The sequence below is a fragment of the Acanthisitta chloris genome, unplaced genomic scaffold, assembly GCF_000695815.1.
Source record: "Acanthisitta chloris isolate BGI_N310 unplaced genomic scaffold, ASM69581v1 scaffold9321, whole genome shotgun sequence".
Classification (NCBI taxonomy): Eukaryota; Metazoa; Chordata; class Aves; order Passeriformes; family Acanthisittidae; genus Acanthisitta; species Acanthisitta chloris.
This window is the reverse complement of record NW_008655448.1, coordinates 639-22,989: the sequence shown is the minus strand read 5'-3', so window position 1 is coordinate 22,989 and position 22,351 is coordinate 639. Positions and strand designations below refer to the sequence as shown.

At 37.2% G+C, this 22,351-nt stretch overlaps 1 protein-coding gene across 2 annotated transcripts in view; it reads right to left on the bottom strand.

Moving 5' to 3' along the window:
• Positions 1 to 845: 845 nt before the first annotated feature.
• Positions 846 to 22,351, bottom strand: part of MTF2 (metal response element binding transcription factor 2) — a 21,926-nt gene continuing 420 nt past the window's right edge. The window contains exons 2-15 of one of the 2 annotated variants that reach the window (XM_009083903.1): positions 13,015 to 13,213; positions 12,801 to 12,882; positions 11,170 to 11,265; positions 10,689 to 10,789; positions 10,240 to 10,388; positions 8,929 to 9,024; positions 7,692 to 7,760; positions 6,711 to 6,834; positions 5,208 to 5,275; positions 4,649 to 4,819; positions 3,908 to 4,016; positions 3,676 to 3,734; positions 3,430 to 3,534; positions 846 to 1,905 (exon numbers count right to left, since the gene is read on the bottom strand). In XM_009083903.1, the coding sequence (XP_009082151.1) occupies positions 1,548 to 1,905; positions 3,430 to 3,534; positions 3,676 to 3,734; positions 3,908 to 4,016; positions 4,649 to 4,819; positions 5,208 to 5,275; positions 6,711 to 6,834; positions 7,692 to 7,760; positions 8,929 to 9,024; positions 10,240 to 10,388; positions 10,689 to 10,789; positions 11,170 to 11,245 (1,485 nt within the window). In that variant the 5' untranslated portion in view covers positions 11,246 to 11,265; positions 12,801 to 12,882; positions 13,015 to 13,213 and the 3' untranslated portion in view covers positions 846 to 1,547. Of the gene's footprint in view, positions 1,906 to 3,429; positions 3,535 to 3,675; positions 3,735 to 3,907; positions 4,017 to 4,648; positions 4,820 to 5,207; positions 5,276 to 6,710; positions 6,835 to 7,691; positions 7,761 to 8,928; positions 9,025 to 10,239; positions 10,389 to 10,688; positions 10,790 to 11,169; positions 11,266 to 12,800; positions 12,883 to 13,014; positions 13,214 to 22,351 lie in introns of those variants that run through there. The other variant, XM_009083904.1, reaches the window with a different exon arrangement.

Sequence of the window (22,351 nt, the reverse complement as noted above, 5' to 3'; positions counted from 1 at the left end):
GTGACAGGAACAAAAAAAGAAAAAAAATAACCTTTTTAAGATGTTCAAAACAAGCAGAAAAAGTCAAATAACCAAGTAATGGAATAACTAGGTACTAGCCCAGGCAGTACACTTTAAACCACTCTGTCATGTGTAAATGTTATGTCATTTTATTTTGGTGGTAAACCGTAGCATGCCAGAAAACTAACTTATACAGTACAGTGAAAAACCACCAAAGTAAAAATATTCTTCTGTTTACTCTTTGGCTAAAACCCCCTCAAAAGTAGAAGACAAAGAAAATAAACATCTAATACTGGCAAAGAGACTTTCTGGACTTTTTTTTAAACCAAGTAAAATAAACTTATTGATTTCAAACTTGGTACATTTTATAAAAACAAAAGAGGTAATGTTGTAATAAAATCAGTAATGTTACTTCAAATGGCAACATTTGTTGACCCTGTGCAATAATACACTCAGTTTATACTACTTTTATCAAAATATGACTGTTTCTACTGATATGTGGGAATCCTGTGTGCGACTCCTGTCAACTCACTTTGTAACTGGGACACAAAATTTACAATCAGAGTGCCACAAGAACTTGCAAATAGTTTTTTCTAGTAGAGTTAATTTCAAAATGTTCAGATCCTGTGTTATTTTTTAACAGCTAATTCAAATGGAAAATAATGGAACATATGACCTCGAGCATATGGACATCAACGACTGCACCACTGCCAGGACACACTGCACTGGTTTGACACTTGTCCTTAGTACAATAAGAAGCAACAGCACCCAATAAGCCTGAGAAGAAATGCTGCTGTGTAAATACTGGCAACTATTCCTGAAAAATTATGGGATGTACTCTCAGAAGCTGCCCAATCCCATAATTTGTATTGCATAGGTCACAATCACACATACACAGACACGCACAGGAAGTGTGTGCATACATACATATGTATACACACACACACACACACACAGAGAATATATTAAGAAGACAATGAAGTCTGGTCACAGAGCAATTTACAGGCTCAATATATTTTTTTTCTTTTTTTTTTTTTACACTTTGAAAGAAAACTTCAGTATTTTACAGTCTTAAGTAGGCATTATATACACTGCACTTATGAAATCTAGAAAGTATTGAAATAGAAATACATTTCTGCAAACATTTGGGTAAGAAAACAAACCAAGATTTTTTCAAATATTTGTGCTATCTACATAATATTTTCTCTAAATCACAATAACTGTATCCATGGAATGTTCTCTAGAAAATGTCTTTTTTTTAAACACCATGCACATTTTTAAGCAATTGTAACCCAAAATATCCCAACCTAAAACAATCTAACAATGTTCAGATTAAAAAAATTTAAGTCTCAGATCAGATTTTATAAAGATAAGTCTTTATCACAAGAACTGTAATGATAACAATTACATGTTAAGGCTAAACTGGTTTTGTTTTGTTTTTGTTTTTTTTTCAGAAACACATTTCAAGACACATTTCTCTCGTGGCTCTGCATTATGAACTGTACTTACAGATGACAGTGCAGTGAACATAATGTTCAGTCCTACAGTCAGGATGCAGTTGCTCCTTCCCACTCCACAAGATACTGCACCTTTCCATCAAGTGTCACCCGACGAGCCAAAACGCGGTATTTTTCCCCACAAGCTATTCTACCTGCTGCACCAAAGTAACTGGTAATGGAGTTCTTTAGATGATTGAGCTGTAACTCCTGATCTGCTAAGTTGTTAAGTATCTCTGTATTGAGTTCATCATACTGGTAATCTTCCTTGCTCCCATCATCTCTGACAATTTCTGAGTTTTGAGTCTGGAGTGCTTTGCGTGGAAAGCGACCTCTCCTCCTCAAGTGGGGTATTGCAGCAGGCCAAGTTCTTCCTGTACGAGTCCTTTTTCTCGAGTCAGACAGACTACTGCAAATCAAACACCACAGCATTAACTCCAAGGAATCTAATCAAAACATATGCTTTACTATCAGTTCTTTACATGCCACTCACGTCACAACTTCTGTTACTTCCACTGATAGAAATACTGACTGCCTATGGGTAGGTAACTATAAATTAAGACACTTGCAAAGCAAAGACTTACATAAGGAAAATCATAGAACTTAACATGTCAGAAAGGTTAGTCTAATTACATTAACTTGTGCCTGGATATGTTAAGACTACTACTTTGATACAGCTTAAGCCCATTCTTAAGCAAACTGGTAAAAGTCTTTAGAGAAGTCTGCACCAAATATACTGGAATTCAAAACTTTAAACTAGAGCTTTATCCTACAGACAGGCTTCAATTACAAGAGCTATACTGTAAAGAAGGTTGAAACTTGATGTTAGTTAAGACAGAATAAATAAATTTATCTAGTTATTTTTTCAAGCTGAATTTGTCTCAATAGACTAAAACTCTACAATATGAAATACATTGAAAAAATCTATTCTATAGCACTACTTTTTATACTGATGATTTACTATATGTGGCCAGGAAAATACGTCTATTCAAAACCTCACACAAATTTATAGCTTGTAATGAAAAAAAAGCTTCTGACACCATCCAAGAATAACTACCACCTGAATACTACAAGTGTCCAAGACATGAATCCTTATGTAAAAACCTGCCTCTATAATTTGCACACACTAAAACATGTTTGAAAAAGTTCTAAATGAAATGGTATATGATCTTTGATGTCCAAGACTCCTATGTAACACACTGAGGAACACAGCACATCTTTTAAGTGTTTTTAAAAATGAATGGGATATAGGACAGAAATAGAAAACAGTGACTTAAGTCCTTAGGTAACAATTTCAGAACTCTAAATTAAACATGAGTTTTTGAAAACAGATTATTTATAGCAGTAGTGCACACAGAAATGATTCATGAAAGCACCTGATAGCATCAACCAAAAAGAGGAGACCAAATAGTAGGATCCATGTACCTCAATAAAAGAAATTTAACCACTGAACTTGAGAGAGGGAAACGCTTAAGTACAATTTATTTGCAAAAAAAGTCAACTGTAGTTAGTAATTTATTTATGAAGACTGTGCCAAAATTTTTTCATGCTCTATTGACTGTAGAAAATCACTGCATACTTAGTATTCTTTAACATGAATACACAAAGCTATAAAAACAAAAGCTGCTAGAATTCAGGGTACACAGTAGTTCATTTGTGGCCCTTACCAGAAAACTAAGCTCAGTGAGTGTTCATGGAGTTGAATTATTTTCCGTAAACGTAACTTAGCTACATATTTTACAAAGAACAAAAGTGAGCACCAAAAAATCCTCACCCTGCAAGTTGTAAGCAGAACTAATAAAGACTAGTTTTCATTTGTCCTACTACTTTAGATTTTCCCATGCAATCTATAACTCGACTCAAGAAAATTTTATTGAAATGAATACACTGCAAAGCTTAATCTTTATAGCAGATAGAGTAACTGCATAGTTACCTATAATGTCTGGAAATGCTAGATGAGGTAGTTTCTTTCATACTGGCAGCACCTGTGGATTCCACATCTGAGGTATTGGATGAATGTGCAGTTCCATCAGACTTCCTGTTTTGCCAAGTAGCAGCAGTGCCATGCAAGGAAAATAATATTAAAATATTAAAATATTAAAATCTGAGCTGACATTTCAGAAGCAAACAGCTAAATTACATGGTATTATGATGTTTAACAGGATGTTCTTTAATTTACCCAACAGTGCAGGGTAGTTCCAAGGCTGGGTTCTCTATCACTGGAACTGGTTCATTATCCTATGGGGGAAAAGGAAAAAAAAAAAGTATGTTAAGTCCAGTTTTGACTGCGACATAATTTTGTTTGAGAGTAGATGAGGGAATATCACAATTCATGCTAACTGGTTATGTTTGTCTCCAACAATTATGATGCAGTTAGAAGCAAAGGGGGAAGGAGGAAGAAACATCCTTACCAGAGGAGATGACTCTGGAGTTTTGTGAATCATTTTTCTTGTATAGGGACCAGGTGGACGACCAACTGATTTTTTCTTCCCCTTTCTTTCTATACCATTACTTAATTCCCTAGAAGAAAATTTGTATTGTGTTCTGTGATACTGATGATAATTTTCATTGAATATGTTTTCCTCTGGTGAGGAATACACAATTAGATGTCTATTACTAAAACATTGTACTAAATGAAATTATTCTGGCAAATCAAAATTGTCAGGTACAAAGATGTTTTTGTCTCTAGAACAACATGAACAGATACAAGATATTCTGAGGGACATTACATTCCAAAATGCAGAAGAGGAATGAACAAGTGTTAAATGTTGTTTATTTGTACCATCACATTTGGTCAAAAAGACAACACATTTACCAACACAAGTTCCAACTTCGCAATATACTTCCTATTTAGAGTTCCAGTTAATTATTGCCTAGGAGATCCAAAAAGGCAAGAGATTTTGTTTCCCAAATAGAGGCAAAGTTGGAATATTTTCTATTGTTCTTATTGCTAAATTTCATGCTGGTTTTTTAGAAGAATCCTAAACTAATGACATTTGTTCTAAGACAATTTTCTCACAAAAAGCCCATCTCCGCAGTTACTTCAAAAAAATCCACTTTACTTTGCAAAGGCGTTTTTTGCAGGCACCAAAAACATACCCAAAGCAGCCCCACTTTATCACAGCGTTGCAGGAATGAGTGAATTATTTTACCTCACATCAGGGATTAATTTAGATGACTTTCTGCCTTTAATTTTGAACTCATGAGAAGTCCCTTCTGGTTCTTTCTCAGCTTTTAAAGCAGCATTCGGTGGCACAGGAGGAACGCGAATTCTCAAGCCAAACAAATGCTTCTTTTTCTTTATTTCTTTTCCAGACATAAACCTAGAAGATTTTAAGTTAATTGTTAAAATTCTGATTCCAGGGAAAGCGACTTTTTAAGTACCAGCATATATGCAAAACAAAACTACGCAAACAGAATATTCATTCAAATGCTATTTTATGTCTCTCCTTCCCCCCACACAATCCTCCCTCTCAAATACAGAATGTGAAGTGGAAAGATGGAAGTTAAGGCAATTTTTTCTCATGGTCTGGGTTCCACTCAAATAGTTATGCAATGTTACAGTTTAAAATAGAAACAGTATTTAAAATTTAATTGTTATCTGCAGCCGAAGTGATCAGCAGACAGACTGAGCAAGGGAGACTGAAGACTGTAACCTACATCAGATTAAATAGACACACAACATTGAAAACAAAAGTACCAATAACTTACATGGTCTTGTAATCATTTAATGCCTCCAGGACATGCTCATATCTTTCAGATTTTGGGGTATCTGCCAGCTGTGAAGTATTAAGAAATCATTTAACCTGTCGAATTCTTTAGTAATAGAAAGATTCCAGTTACTTTGAGTCATTGTAACCACAGATTTGAGTGTGAAGTACATTTAGGAAGGATTAGCTGTGGTAGCATATTAATTATTATCCCATATACTCTGTGATTTACATCCACAGAATTAATGCCAGGATCAAGCCCAGGCTAAAGAATTTGAGTTCCACTTTTAAGAAGTGCAAGAAAAGTATCTAAAAAAATTTCAGTATATTGGAAGAACCTAACACTATCTTACCCTCCCAAGCCAGCTAACAAAAAAAATCTTCAGTGGCATTATGTACCCCCAAATTAATTGGGAGATAAAATTCTTATGTCTATAGTTACTTACGTTAATTTTAACCAGATTCTTTTTTCCAGCTTTACTCAAACATGATACCAAAAAATAGAAAACACCCAGAAAAGTTATTAGAATTTTAAAAAGTAAATCCACTTTCATGCCTCTTTTGCTAAGTCTGACATCCCTCTCTTCACTGCAGCCTGAAGTAGATAGTCCCTATCAAGCTTCTAAAACATGGAATCTTCTCTAAAGAACTGCATGATTAGAATTACAGAGACAAGCAGAGCAAGTATGATGTGACTATAAAGAAGTGGACACAACATTAATGTAACAGAATTTAATAAGACTACTACTTTTTGCATTTAGACATCTACTTCTGCACTCCAGCAAAGCAATCATATATGCAGTTGCCATGCCAAAACTTTCCAGAAACTATATCCAATTGACTCTGCAGTAAATTTATCTTTAGTTATAGTTTACATCAGTTTATAAGTTTCACTATTAGCATGAATACTAAAGACCACACTGTATAATATGCAGCTCAAAGAAACTCAACAAAATACCCAACAACCTTCAAATACTTTCTAAAGAATATGATTTTGACCAAACAAGACAAAGAGAAATGCTCAAAGAATTCAATGTCCTAACAGCTAAAGACGTGAGCAAATATAAGAACCAACCTTTTAACACAACTCTGGGCAAGACTGGCAGTCAGTCTAGCTGACTAGCAAAGCTAAGGGAGGTATTCAACTGATTTTAGCCAAACTCTTTTTACATCTTTAATATATGCATTCAGTAAAATCCGTTGCTATCCAGAGGTCTAGCAACTCTGCAGCACGAAACTATAGAAAACTGCCATATATTTATTACATCCTAAATAACAATGGAAAGCTTGAAGAAATTTTACAGCTTAAAAAAAAAACATACAGCACTTAAAGAGTATTCTATATCTGCAGGGAAATTAAAAATTCTCTCGTTATTTGGGATTACCAGATTTTAAGACACTAAAGGATTGAACATCAAGAATAAAACATTTCATGGGTTGCTAACCTTCAGGAGATATGTATGCACTGTGAGGAAAATCAAGAAAGAGCATTCCAGTTACTTACCTCACCAGGATGCAATCTATCCCAGTTTTCATTAATGTAGGCCATAAGTTCAAGCTCCGAATCAAAGTATTTCTTCTTATGAATAACACTTAGGTTGTAAAGGCATAGATGTGCTATATCTACCCTAGAATATTTGAATTGAAAAAGAAAAAAAACACAGAAAACAAGTGTTTTTCTTCCAGTTGCTTTCCTTTGAAATAATTTGGTAGAAAATAACTTTTTCTGATACGGTTGGAAGAACACAAAGCACAACTTCCATCGCTCAATCCATACAACACTGTGAAACCTGCTGTACTTTCTCTTCAAGCGACTGCTGCTGGTTTGCATCTTACTTTCATTTCCGCCTCATGTCATCATCATCATGCTCTTCTAAACTCCAAAACTGGTCTGAACCATGGAATATTTACACAAGTCTGAATTCATACTTGAACGATCAGTTTTGAGCTCACGCAAGTATTTTGGTGAATTAACATTTAACAAGGTCATTTCCACCATATACTTGTCAGCACATCTATCCACTAAACTGGGTATCATTTCTAACATGGGTTTGTTCAAAGATTTCAGACTACCACTAACCACTAAGTCTCATCAAGGAAACTGTTACACATTGTGTTAAGATGGGTACTCCGGTACTCACTACATGCGACGGCTACATATTGCTTATACAATGGCCTGCAAAAATACTCAGTTCACATATCTCAAGCTTCACATAATACAGGAAGTGAGTAGTTGGTTGTTACTTCACTGAACAATCCCAAGAATAAATCCCAAGAGCACGCAATCACAACATATCTCTACACTTAAGGACAAACTTTGAAGCAAAGGTATCCCTGGTCATACAAACAGCAAGAACAACTCACAAAACAGCTCAGGCTAACAAGTGGATTTCCTTTTTTAGCACAGAGAACCAAAACACTGAAAAGCAAAGCACAACATGTATTGAACTCACCCATTTTTCTTTTTTTTTTAATTCACACTTACCATCTCAAGGGTAAACGTTTGAGGTATTCTGGTCCAGAACTGCAAACTGAGCAAATGAACGTGTAAAACCTAAAAGTACATACGTATGTTATATGGGTGGTGAGTGTCCATACACACACACTTTTAATGTTTCAATGCCTGGTTATGAAAGTCAAAGTTAAACAAACTACATGCCCAGCCATATGACATTTGTGAGTCACTTTATTCTCCACCTTACTAAAGTAACATGCACAATCTGTGCTGATACCTACCAGGTCAGATACAAGCTACTGCCTCAATTTTATCCTAGTACCACTGTTTCATACTCCCTGAGAAAACCCCTCAACCTGTGACTGTAATGTCCCCAACACATTCACTTAAATGCAGAAACCTGTGCACCCATGTAAACATGTTTTTTAAGGACCCATGCATTCCTGGGTCCTAACTCAGTTCCTTCACACAAACATTCAAACACAACCAACAGCTAAATGAAAGTCTAATAGATAACAAATGAGATATTCCTCCATACCCTTTGTCCAGTTTTCCCTCTCATCTACTCCAAGTTTCTCTTAAAATGAAAGCAAAGGTCAGTCTTTTTCATTTCTTTTTTCCCCTGACTCATCACACAGGGGAAGCAGAGTTCACCTTGGTCCATGTAACTTTCCAGCTTCCTCCAACACCCCATACTATTAACACAGGGAACTGCTACTGCACAGGCACACTGACAGCCCACCTCAAAGCACGGTGTCCACTGCATCCAAGATCTCCCTCACCTACACAGTGTGAATTTGAAAGCCCTTATTCTAACTTATGGGCCCACTAAGGTGGTCTGCTTTAGAGCTTCCAATCTCCCAGCACCTATAGCATAATGGACTTCCACACAAAGTGAAGTCAGTAACAGTGTGATTTCAGCTATCCACTGGTCTTCACTTCCCCATCCACCACCCACTTCACCACTTTTAGCCAAACTCTTTCTACATCTTTACCACATGCATTCAGTAAAATCCATTGCTATCCAGAGGTCTAGCAACTCTGTAGCACGAGACCACCCACCACCACCACCCACCTTCATTCAACTGAGATGAGAAATGCATTTTCCTGGTACCTGAACACATGCTTTATTGTGTTTAATCTACTCAAAACAACGCAGTTTTGAAAAACATTCTAGTATGATGGATGCCCAAATAAAAGCTCATACATGCAATTTCCTTCGTATTTTAAATAAAGACAAAAACAAAGTACAGCTTAATTTTCTTACCTGTCTCCAAAAAGCATTGGCTTTTGGAGGCACTGCACACAAGCCTCATGAAACCACTGCTTACATTTGCAGCACTGCAACATCTTTAGATACCAGCTTCACCAAAAGAAAGAAAAACAATATGTGTTAACAAGGTTACTGAAAATTGATCTTAATCAATTATGCTTAATTTAAAGAGCAAGGGATCTTTTGACCCAAACTAATTTTCAGTTTATATAGCAGTCACCTCTAGGGATATTTCAGTAACATTTTGTTCCATAATGAATCATTATCAGAAAAGAGACTAAGAATAATGAAACAGTCTAGTAAAAGAATGAACTTATTAAATGAAGAAAACAAATATTTACTCTGACAACAACCATTTAATTCTCAAAAGTAAGAGTTCAATACCTCCATAAAAACTCTCACATACCAGATTAGCTTTCTTGTTATTTTCTGAAGCACAATACACCTGCATTAAGTCACAAACATTGGTTCTGGGGATTCAGCTACTTGAATCCTCAAAAGAAATCTCAGTTTACAGAGTTTTTTTCTTTTCCTTTTTCACCTTCTCCGTTGAGAAAAGGCACCATGCAAAACTAAAGGTGACCTTTGCCTAAGTCCCCAAAATTCTCAAATCAGAACTCTGTCCTGTGCATGTAAACTCAAACTTCACTTCTTTGTGGGACTCTTGAATTCCTTTACCTCAAATCTTCAAAGCTATCTTATTCATTCAGTCACTCATGCAGACACCAGAGTACTTATCTCAGCCTGCCTAAGAAGTCCTCCTCTTGCCTTTCTTGTAAAAAAAGAACGAGTAGAGGACTCTCCAATGTCATAAGAGTGAAAAAAGATCCTTTCCCCTGCCAGTGGCTGAAGATCAGGCTATGATGTTATGGTAAAATCAGACAGCTGTCTATTCCAACAAAATTTAATAAACTAATCTCTAGGGGCATTTCTATTTGTGACTAATGACAAAACTGAGTTAACATCAGAAAAATACTGCCTAGAACTGCAGGATCAAACAACTCCATCCAATCTCAACAGACCAACAGCAGCAATGCAAAAAAACTAATTCTTGCTCATTGTAGAACAGACTGTGATGTTACGTGATGGTCACATAAAATATTCTATGTAAGATGAAATTAATACTGTATTTCACATGAGACAAAAAACGTATATAGAATTCAATATTCCACTTTGCATCCAGTTTGATGCCTACACACAATAGAAACAGAAACTAACAAGTTCACAAGAAAGTCACCAAGAAAAGGGCCAAAGTTTGCAGCTGCATTATAGAGGAAAGTTCTTATATATTATCCATTTACTTACTCTCCAGGTCCTCCACAATAGCAGTAACACTGCTGGACATTGGTTTTGTGACCAGCATCCCACTCAAGCTCTGTTGCATTATATGGTAATGTTTGTTTCATGACTTGCAGTGCTTTGGCATTTGGTCCTTTCTTTAGCGCTCCACCCCTCTGGGCCAGAACAGATACATGAGCTTACAAAAAACACTAATACATTTCTGACACTTTCAAAGCTTTTCATTGCAAGGTTAAGAAAACTGGTCTATAATCAAGTCAAATAGTTTCACCTGGGTTTATGTTTCAATACTAGCATATTTGTTTAAAAGTGAAACATCTGTTTCTAAAGTAAGCATTACTTCTCATACAAAGCTTCCATTCAGACCACAGATTATAAGACAGAAATCAGTTTCAGTTTCAAAAACAGAGAGGCAATCCAAAATGCATTCAAAATTTTTTTTTCTAGAGACACACCTTAGTTGTTGTTGCAAAAACACACTGTCGACAGAGCCATTTATCATCTGACTCAATCACGCTGGCATCAATATTTGGTGTGTGACACAGCTGATGATACCCTGTATAAAAAGTGATCAGCCAGATCATTACTAAAATGGCAAAAGAAGCTTACACAGAAGTAATTAAACATAACTTTAATGCAACTATAAGGCATTACCTATCATTAAGTGCCAAAAACCTAATCAAAAAGATTGGTCACACATTCAAAATGGTCTTTTACATTCTCTTAGTAGAATAAAATAATCTTTACTTACAGAACAGGTGCTAGTCACTGTAACATGGATTATCATCATTCACTGAGCTGTTAATAGCCACTAAGGACTACAAAATTTAAGACCAGTTGAGCAGTCAGTCATAGCCAGGCAAATATCCTCCTTTGTGAAACAAATCAAAGCATCTTTTAAAATGCAGTACATAGAAAAAAAAAAAATCTAATTACCTTGCCCACATTTATCACATATAACCATTTCATTCGGTGCTTCTGAATACTCTTCCTGACATATTGTACAGACCATTTCCCCACTTTCAGTGGCTCCTAGACAAAGATCAAAGTGTGATTTTTTTCAGATGACATCTGCAGTTGGAACAGTTACCACATGTATAGCTTTGTTTGCAATTTCAGTTACAGATGGAAGCACTTTAGAAACACATTGTTACAGAGCCAAACCTAACATGAATATATTCAGACATTTTGTACAGACAGTGCTACAAATATTTATATCATTTATCAGAAACTATCAGATAATTATAGGCTTTATATTGCCTGCTGACTATGCAGTTCATGGCTCTTTAACATCAACAATAGAAATTCAATAACTGAATACAGAACATTAATTCAGGCTAAAAAAAATACATATAAATAAAACCTGTCTGGACAGCTAATAAATATCTTCTGTATTTACATTACTTTGTTTCTTTTCATGTCAATATATACACACTTTGGTGCATATCTTTCTGACAGATCTGCCCAAGATGCTTTAATATTGAACTCCTACATTCGTAGGAAAGATGTTATTACTGCTTATATATCTGCAAGCATACAAAAGCACAGTTACAGTAGAGGTAAGAAAAATACAGCAAGCTTGCAAACTGGAAATAATACTTCATCTTGTTCTATTTATACCACCATCTATATAAAAATCTGGATTAAAATTGAAGCTTCTTAGTCACAGAATATTCTGAGTTTAAAGGGACCTACAAGGATCGTCAAGTCGAAACATTCTCATACTCGTCCATTAAATTTTTATAGTTAGGATAATCAAAGGTCATAAACTAGTCCAATACAGAAGCAGAACAGCATTTTTTCAAAAGCTTCTAAGAAATGAAGCAGTTGAATTTTTGCTATTCGGAATACAAAGTTCCTCCTTTCAGCAGACAGTGTTAAACATCAAGAATCAGTGAGAGCCAGGTCGGATTTCCACTGTTTTCATATGATGAGGAAGTTGCAACTGATTTTCAGAAGAAATTGTCATCTATGCTTTATAGCATGAGACTATAAAAATATTAACTATTCCCCAACTATGTGCAAAACAAAAAGGTAATATACAATAGTGTCTCACTTCATAACTGCACACTGCTCTGTATCACATGAATACTTCAAAACCTGCAATGGTTTCTTATATGCAAGTCATGGCATTACTTTTAAGTGTCAAAACTCCATTCAAACATAGGATTTTTCCAGGTTTTAGTTTCTTTCCACATCATGCTGTTTCAACTGAAAACAGGAGGACAAACTTGGTGTGAATTAGGACCCAAAGTTTTCTGTTAAGACAAAGTATTATACTCTCTCCCCATCCAAACTCAATGTGTTTTTTTAAGAAGTGTTCTCCCCTCCCTGCACATAATGTGAAAACAAAAACCAAAACAAAAAAAAACCCCAAAACAGAACAGTAACATCGATGGTAAAGAGTTGTTTGAAAAGGTATTTTTTTTCTAATTTGTGATGCTGGATCACATTAAATTATATTGCTCCTTTGGATACAAGAACATAGTGTAATCATTTTTTTTAACAGATACAGTAATCTAAATGAATGTGATACCCAACAATGACTACTTCACTGAAGTTCTTGCCTGTTTGGATGTCCTTCCAGAGAACCCAGGATTTAGAACTGTCTTCAAATATAATGAAGCAGTTCTGTTTCAGTTTGTTTATCTGAAAAACAGAAATACAGTGGAAGCCATGAGTAAACGGGCTAAACAGAAGAATGCACTAAGTGAGACAATAATACTGTAATTTTCAACATCTGATACTTTAAGACTCCAGTAAAGTTAAAAATTTGTTTACCTTTTTGATAGTTCCAAGATAAAACAAGCCATCTGACCATCTAGCTAGGACATCCTGACCTTCCTCAAATTTACACAGTGGCTTTTTGGCTTTCTGTCCATCACGTAACGACAGCTTGGTCAGAGAAGCTGACGTCTTATGGCTTCGACGTAACGGAGAGCGCTTCTGGACCAGTGAATTACCCACCGCTGTAGAGTCTCTAGAGAAAGAGAAGCAAGAGAAAGTGGAATCAGAATTAGGTTAAAGAAACCATGTATTTTAAACATTAATGAGTCACAGCTAAAACTCAGCTAACTCTAGAACTAAAAACCTGCTCGTGTTTTCAGACATGATGCACCTTTAATATCAGTGCTTCTGCTACTATACCAGTCTACAAAATTTGAAATGGACAAGTTTATAGAAAGAAAAATATTCAATGAAACCAACTAATGTACATGAGAATGAGGAGACAAACTTTCCAGCTCACTCACCAAAGCATCGAAAAGATTCAATACAGGATTGCTTGTGCAACACTTTAGTCACTCCAGTCACTGACAGTTTTCAAAATTTCCAAGGAAGCTAAGAAGGTCCTAAGCCAATTCTAACTGCCTTACCTTGGTAGGGAGAGTGGCAGTTAACAATTAACATGATACTCAACAGTTAGTTGCTCATTCAGAAGCAAAACAAAAACAATGGAGTGAGATGCAGAGAAACCAGGCTGAGCGCTGTGCTGCCTCAGAGTAAATACTACCTGAGGTACCTCCAACACAGCATCAAGCTTTGCCACTAAGCATAACTGGCAGAGGTTTCCAGACAGGAAGAATTTCTACATGTTAAATTTCTTCTGTTAATTAAGTTTTCCTCTCTGTTAGAATAGGAGAGGAAAATAATACAGAGGGGAAAAACAAAAGATCTTACAACCTTTCTTCATACATGAAATTCAAAATTATAAGTTACTTGAACAATAATCATTTTTCCTCATAGAATTCCACAATAAATAGCCTGTTTATATATGTGTGATTAAGCTTTTATGTCAGACTAGCTACCAAACACTACAACTCAAAGTAAAGGAGTAAAATACAGAAGATTATAAAAAAAGATCAGACAGTGCACAAGGAAGAATCTTCATAAGTAATGAGCAGAATTTGTGACTGTATAAGAAAGTTCCATGTATTTTCTCTTTAGAAACTCAAGGTATGTATAACTAGGACACAAGCACAAGGAGAGATTAGGGAAGTAAATAGGATACAGTCAATTGAAAGATACCTTACGTATATTATTGGCACCTGAATCATTTGAATTAAGCTCAAAACACTAACAAAAGCAGCAATTAATCAGCGTCCCATATAGTTTGAGAATTGCCATACAGATTGCTATACAGATGTTATAGAAGTTGCTCTACAGCTTCCAAAAGAAGTGAATCTTCTCCCTAAAGAGTTTACTATTCGCATTCAATATGAAAATAAAACTGAACAGATAATGGCTTAGAACATTGTACTGGAAAGTTTAAACGAAGAAGGTTAGGCACAAGAGAATCAGCTGTTTTAAGCATATTTATAGTTAGTGTGACTCTAAACAACAGCATGACAGTGAGAACCATAATGGGCTCCTGGCATCTTCATGCATAACAACTGGGTCACCAGTTTAAGTCCTGCGTGATCCCAAATACGAAAATAGTCAGACGGGTGACTGGGGAAGACCAGAGGAATGGAAAACTCCTTTGGCTTGTGTCACAGCTGGCACCTTGTCACTTCATCTAACACCCTTCAGCACTGCATCAGAAAACTCAACTGTCCTTTTCAGTCTTCTATCTTCATGGCCTAGTAACAATGTTCAGACAGGCAGATTTCCCAGATAAAGAGTCCTACCAATTCTGCTACTTCTTACACAAAAGCTGTTTCAAATCACTGCTGCTTTTTCCCAGTTCTGCTCCAACCTCTGATAAATGGGACAGGACACATGCAGCATTCAAAATAAATTTACAATAACAGAGTAAAAGCATGGCAGCCCAGGACACTTATTTTTTGCTGCTTTCCAGATTTTTATCTGGTCTAAGAGCCTAGAGAAAGCAGCTAAAAGGCAAAAATGTTTGCTCTTCTTTTCCAGTACTTGCAGAAAGGTGTGAAAGATCTCATACAGAATACACAAAGACACAATAAATTAATTTATTATAATCTAGTACAGACTTCCATTTAAAAAACAACTATGAATTCTGTATTTTAAAAATCTCCAGAAGCATTCTTTTAAGTGCACAAGTTTGTCCACGACTCCATTCAAATTATAACAAAAAAAAAGTGAGTATCACTTTCTGCCACAAAACATATAAATGAACCCATACATTGACTTACACAACAGCATAAATTCACAATAGCAGCTTCAGACACTGAAGGATCTTGACACACAGTAAAGATGTGAGCCAATAAGCCAGACACTTCTCCATTGTCCACACTGCTCTCTTTGTGAGAGATAGCAGTGCTGAAGCTATGACTAAACAGCTCATGAAGCAGCTCCCGCTGTGGCAGTTCATGGTTTATCTCCCAGAGACTGAAAATAGGGTGAGTTATCATAATAAATTGACAGGAACTTAACAGTAACTTAACAGCTGCTTTCCACATGGATAGCAAGTTCCTCTTCAGGGAAACACTCCCTCAATGTTTTTGATGGAGATTAAGCAGTAAGAGCTACTGTTTATAACAAGCTGACTTTAATGAACAAGACCTAAGTTACTTAAAGTATGTGCCTCTGAAGTATCTTCTGGAGCCACTGCACAACAAATGCAGAGAAGGCCAGTGTAAAAGCTACGTGCACAAAACGTTACTTTCTCATCTGTCTTGCCACAGCTCTCCCTGCTGTAGGGTAGAATCAAAAAGTTACCCCCACTACTAAATAAAAAACAACCTTTTGTAAGATCTTAAAAGGTAAACTGACACTGAACTTCTAACTTGCCAATTTTGAAATTAATGTAAATGTTCCACATGTTCCAGAAACTTGCTTTCAAGCATTTCCTAGAGGTAGTTTCATACCACCTTCATACCACACTACTTCTACTTACCAAAAAAATAAAGTATAAAAATTTCCCCACCATCTTAAACTTATCTCCAAGAACTTACAATTGCAGAATACCCAACAGATCCTTTGTTTTTTCAGAAAAAAAACAACTTATGATATAAAAATCTACCTTTTCTCATTTAACTTGCACAACTACACTACACCATATGTCATACTGCACGTCCACCCTACCTTGGCTTTACATCCATTACTCAGTGTGTTGTACTCTGTTCTTATTCAAGCACTTAAAATGCAAGAGAAATAGTTACCCATACAACCTTTCAGAAGTTAGTGGTGGAAGTCAGTAAAATGTGTCTGCATGTTGAAATATGTTTCAAAATAGCAGTGCACTTTCACCATTTCTTGAGAAGCTGATCTCATTAAGTACAGATAGGCACAAGCAAGACAGGCAGCAGACCTTCTATTCATCTACTTAATGAATTAGTTTATAACATGCTGCAGCAGCAGGAGATAGCTGCTACCATCAACAGGAATGGCTAACTCCCTCTGAAGGTTAAATTTGTGAACCATGACCCCTTACTACACATAGCAGTAGTATTTAAAGTCAAAATTAGATTTCTTAGTTTTGACTTGCATGTAACTCTGCTTTATTAACAGAAATTTTTGATATTTATTTGGTGCCTCTGACTCCTGTGTAAGGTACAGCAACCCTACAAAAGGAAAAAGTGGAAAGGTTAAGGCAAAAGATGTGAAGAGACTAGAGCATTAAAAAGATGGAGCACTTGTGTTTGCAAGTGTCTTTTTCCCACAGCAGCATTGACAGGTTAACATCATTCATACTCCTGTACTCCTTCAGTTGCAACAACTGCTGCAAAACAACTTCTGTTAACAAAAACTCCCTTGACAGTTACTTTCTTTTCACCACCTCAATTCACTGATTTGTTTCACAGAATGGTTTGTCAGCACAACAGAATAAATGCAGACAAGCAACTTGGGACACGAACTGCCTCAGCTGGCACTGCCAGACTGCAGGACCGAACTGGATTGTCAGGTTCATTGACAATCCATGCAATTTCAGGAAACTTCTTCCACAAGGGCTGCCCCATTCACAAATACTGCAAGAGGAACAGATGACAGCTACCCTATGAGTACAGGTTGTTGTTAAAACTTAGTACCTTTATCTTCCAAAAACTAAGTGCCCAAAGAATACTAAGGGAAAATTTTCATCCAATGAGACAACTCAAAATGGGACAGATAACTCATTTACTCCTAGTGAATACAAATCGCACTGAAGGGAAGATGAGTTTAGAGGTTTATCAGAAGGAAATTCAGACTAGAAATCACACACAAAACATCCCACTAAGACAACACACACGGGTTTAGGGTCTGTCTCAAAACTGGAAAAGGTGGTATCACATAAGAGGAAAATCGAGTGAAAGAACTTACAATAATGAATCAGTTTCAATTCTGGAAGCATGACATTACTGCTGACTAACTGCAATTGTTTTGTCTTAAGTTGCAAACTACACTTTAATTGAACTTGAAAGAAAACTGAACGATGATGAAGGGTTGCAAAATAGCAGCAGTCTGTTCTGCTCTCCTTAACACAGGAGAGCCAACATCTTGGAGGGAATGAATGAGGGGAACAGAGGTCTAGCAAGGGCTCAGAACACACAAAACTGATGGCAGTTTCACACACGGCTTATCCAATACAGCAGTTGCTCCCCCCACACCAGCTCTAGAAAGACAAGTTGGCTTCTCTATAAGCTTTCTATTCAGCTTTCTTTCCCTTAATTTGGATTCACTCACTGATATTTAAACAAACTGAAGTACCTCACAGAAAGATCCAGTGACTAGACAGCCAGGTAAGTGGCAAGTGCTCACAGCCAGAAGGCAGCAGAAAGGGGAAACTATCTTTCCTGAGAGCCACAGTCTCAGCTTGTTTACCCTCCACCACATAACCAAGCTAAAGCCATGCTTCCAGTGTCACTACCATTGTGACTGGGGTTAGCAGCTGGAGAGATGCTAGATCCTAGCCACGTTTCTTCCCATCTTCTTTCCAGCTTCTCCAACACTTATGAGCTCTCATGTGAAACATCACTGTGCCAAACATACCTCTCTCTCTCAAAGAGAAAGACTCTACTGGGCCAAGACCACAGGCAAACTTAACAGGATACTTTCTCCACCCCAACCCAGGTCCAAACTTTGGATCAGGCGGATTCAACTGATAATAATAAGAAAAAACCCACATTGCTTTCTTAATGCCAACTTTATTGCAACAGTCACTGCTGAATTCAGCATGAACAGGCTATTATATGAGTACATTGCCAAGAACTTTTTAAGGACAGGATCAAGTATAAACCAAATTACAGTCTATCCTTTTATGCTACTTCATAGAACCAAATGAATATTGAGCTTCCAATGTGCTTTATTATAGAATATCTACAAAACATACTTGAAGCTCCTTTACGCAATTTCGCACACTGGTACAATCAAAAGCCAACTGTACCAAACAAGGATAAAGGGACTCTAATCTCACATCCCTCAGTCTAGCGAAGTAGAGAGTAGTGACTGGCAGATAAGAAATACATCATCAAAATTATTTTCGGTATTTACAGTTGCTTAGGATAATAGAATAATTCAGGTTAGAAGTGGTCTCAGGAGCTCCTTAGTCCTGCTCAGCATAGCAGCAGCCATGAGGCCAAACCAGATAGCTTGAACCAGTCAGCCCTTGAAAGCCTCCAGTGATGGAGGCCACACAACCACCCTGGGCCCCTGTTCCACCACTGAACTGCCCCATGAAGAAAGGCATCTTCCCTCCCCCATCACAATCCTGCCATGCAGTACTGTGAGAGACTGATTGCATCTCGGTAATCTTCTCATGGAAGGCTGCTGTTAGGTCTCCTTGAAGCCTTTTATTCTCCAGGCTAAGTGAACCTGGTTCCTCCAGGCCTCTCTCATAGGCCAAGTGCTCTAGTCCCCAACTACCTTGGCAGCCTTCCATCAAACTCATCTGTTTTGATGTCCCTCTAGCACTTAAGAGAGCTAAAACAATACTCTAGATAGCATCCAATGAGTTTTGTGTAGAAGGAAATAATCACTTCCCCTCAGTCTTCTGGTTGTGATCTTGTTAATATAGCCAAGGATACTCTCTTGCCTTGGCTCGTAGGACACAGTGTTGACTCATGTTCTGCTTTCTGTCCCTGTCAGACTCCCAGCCAATCTTAGCCTGGGGCTCTTCCTTCAGATGCAGGACTCTGCTTTTGTCTCTATTCAGTTTCATGAAGTTCATGTCCAGTAGCCTGCTTACTTCTCAGCTTTACCCACTCAACCCTAATACTGGGTTTGTATTTATCATTTTTTATTTATCCATAATATCAATAAATATTTATGTAGCAATAAATAATGACATGATGATTAAATGTGATTTTTCATGCAATAGATTACTATCCCAATAGGGTCATTGGCTTTGGGGGGTGTTTAAATCCTTTGAAAGAGCGTTACATTTTGGCTACGATTTTTTTTCTCTGAATTCTTCTATCTGGTCAGACACTTTAACAAATGCTCTAGTAATCACAGAACTTCTTTTCATTAGTGAGGTTTGAAGTACCTCCATGCTTTCAAAAGTATATTCATCACATTACCTCAAGTGTAATAAATTTTGTTTCTGATAAACAGAACTTGGTAATAAACTGAGTGAGTCCCCTGCAGCTCATTCATCTGATTAGCAGTTAGGTCTATTAATCTGTTGCATATTAGAAAGAAGTTTAGCCAGAAGACCGAGGGGAAATGATTATTTCCTTCTACACAAAACTCATTGGATGTTATCTAGAGTATTGTGTTTTAGCTCTCTTAAGTGCTAGAGGGATATCAAAACAGATGAGTTAGGTGGAAGGCTGCCAAGATGGTTGGGGACACATCTGATTAGCAGTTAGGTCTATTAATCTGTTGCATATTAGAAAGAAGTTTAGCCAGAAGACCGAGGGGAAATGATTATTTCCTTCTACACAAAACTCATTGGATGTTATCTAGAGTATTGTGTTTTAGCTCTCTTAAGTGCTAGAGGGATATCAAAACAGATGAGTTAGGTGGAAGGCTGCCAAGATGGTTGGGGACAAGAGCACTTGGCCTATGAGAGAGGCCTGGAGGAACCAGGTCCACTCGGAGAATAAATCTAGAGTATTGTGTTTTAGCTCTCTTAAGTGCTAGAGGGATATCAAAACAGATGAGTTAGGTGGAAGGCTGCCAAGATGGTTGGGGACAAGAGCACTTGGCCTATGAGAGAGGCCTGGAGGAACCAGGTCCACTCAGCCTGGAGAATAAAAGGCTTCAAGGAGAACTAACAGCAGCCTTGCAGCTCCTATGAGAAGATTACTGAGATGCAATCAGTCTCTTCACAGTACTGCATGGCAGGAGGACAGGAGGTAGCACATATGTTGGAGTAAGAGAGATTGTGATGAAGGAGGGGACATGCCTCTCTTCATGGGGCAGTTCAGTGGTGGAACAGGGGCCCAGGGGGGTTGTGTGGCCTCCATCACTGGAGGCTTTCAAGGGCTGACTGGATCAAGCTATCTGGTTTGACCTCATGGCTGCTGCTATGCTGAGGAGGACTAAGGAGCTCCCGAGACCACTTCTAACCTGACTCACCTCTTGACCCTGTTAAGTATGACTGTCCTTAGTAAGATTGAGTCATACCATTAAAAAAAAAAAAAAGAGGTAGTCAACAGGTTAAGTGCACTCTCATGTCTGTAATACTACAACAATTTTTGATCTTGTTTCTACTTCCTCACATTCTCCCTCAAGAAATCTTCAAGAAGTGTTTTGATTCTATTTCATATGCAAAGTGAAAGTATTGGACCTTAAAAGATCATTACAGAACAACGTATTTCTCCACATACTCAGTATGGAGGGAAAAAGGATAGGGCAGTTCTGTACTGCGAGCATCGTTTCTTTGGGATAGATCACATGTTTGTACACAAAGAAGAGGCAGAAGGTAGTACAGGAGAGGAAACAAAGATACTGGGTAACAACACCTCTTCAGATCAGAATAGAAGACCAAAACCCCACAGAATTCCTTCTTTAATGCCAGTCTACAAGAGCAGCAACATTCATAAGCCCTCCACAGAATTAGAATAATAAATCAATCTAAAACATAAATAAACTCATAGTATCCTCCAAGGTATTTAGTGAATGAAGCAGGTCCAGACCACTCCGGAATGCTTCCATCATTAGCTCTCCTTTTTTTCCAAGAAAGCTAAGCTTCTTGATTTCACTCCGTGGAGATTACACCTCCAGCAGTACCTGTGGTTGTATAATTCTTCTGTTGCGTTTTGCTCAGACACACTTCCCCTCCATTTCCTGCAAGGAAGGTCTGTAATGAAGGTGAAACCAACTCTGCAGCAAGCTCAGAGGTCAGCTGCACAAAAAGAACTGTCAATTCACAAACCAAGAGAAGATACATATTAGCTTCTAGTCACATGTGCTGCTTCTCTCCAAGCTTTCTCCTCCATAACTCACAGGAGGAGCACGAAATATGCTTTAGTGACCCTAATACTATATGAATTCATATCTATCTCCAAGGAATACAGAAGTCCACTCTCTGCTAGAAAATGAACTGTAACTTACTCGTTACAGCTGCTCTCCTCATAAATTTTACCTGATCTCCTAGTGCACGGAAGGACAAACATAACTTGACACCAACTACCAGTACATGCATCTTCTACCTATTTAAAAAATACATATAGCTCAGTAACTGCTGACTAGCCATATTAAGTTAACTTCTGAGAAGCATCTACATCAGATTTAAAATTCCTCCCAGAACAGAAGGGGCAAGTTGTTTTGTTGAGAAGCCACACATCTACATTTGACAAAATGAGGGTTAACTGTGGAAAACTTTGCTGCATTATACTCTCAATATAAATCCACATTTCACAGCTTGTAGCTCCTTGTAAAGACCCTTCTAGTTTTCACTACATAATGTACCTTCTTTCATATTTTCAATCTCTGTTTCCCCCATTCTCTTTTCATAGCTGAAAAGCTGTGAACTCATTAACCTGTACTGTAATAATACAGAAACTAAACTCTCTTCCCCTCTTTAACCTCAAATGCTTTCAAATTAATGGTAATTTGAACTCTCCAAAAAGGGACAAACATGAACATCTTAACTTTTACCAACCTGATTACAGATCAAAAGACCAAAACAACAAAAACACTGTTTTGTTCTTATCCCAAACCTTTACCAGTTTAGGTATAAATCACTGAGCATGTACCTTTAAACTAAGTCAGGAGAAAACCACTCCATTATCCATTACTATGTTTGCAATTTACAAGTTACCAGCAGGGCCTACCT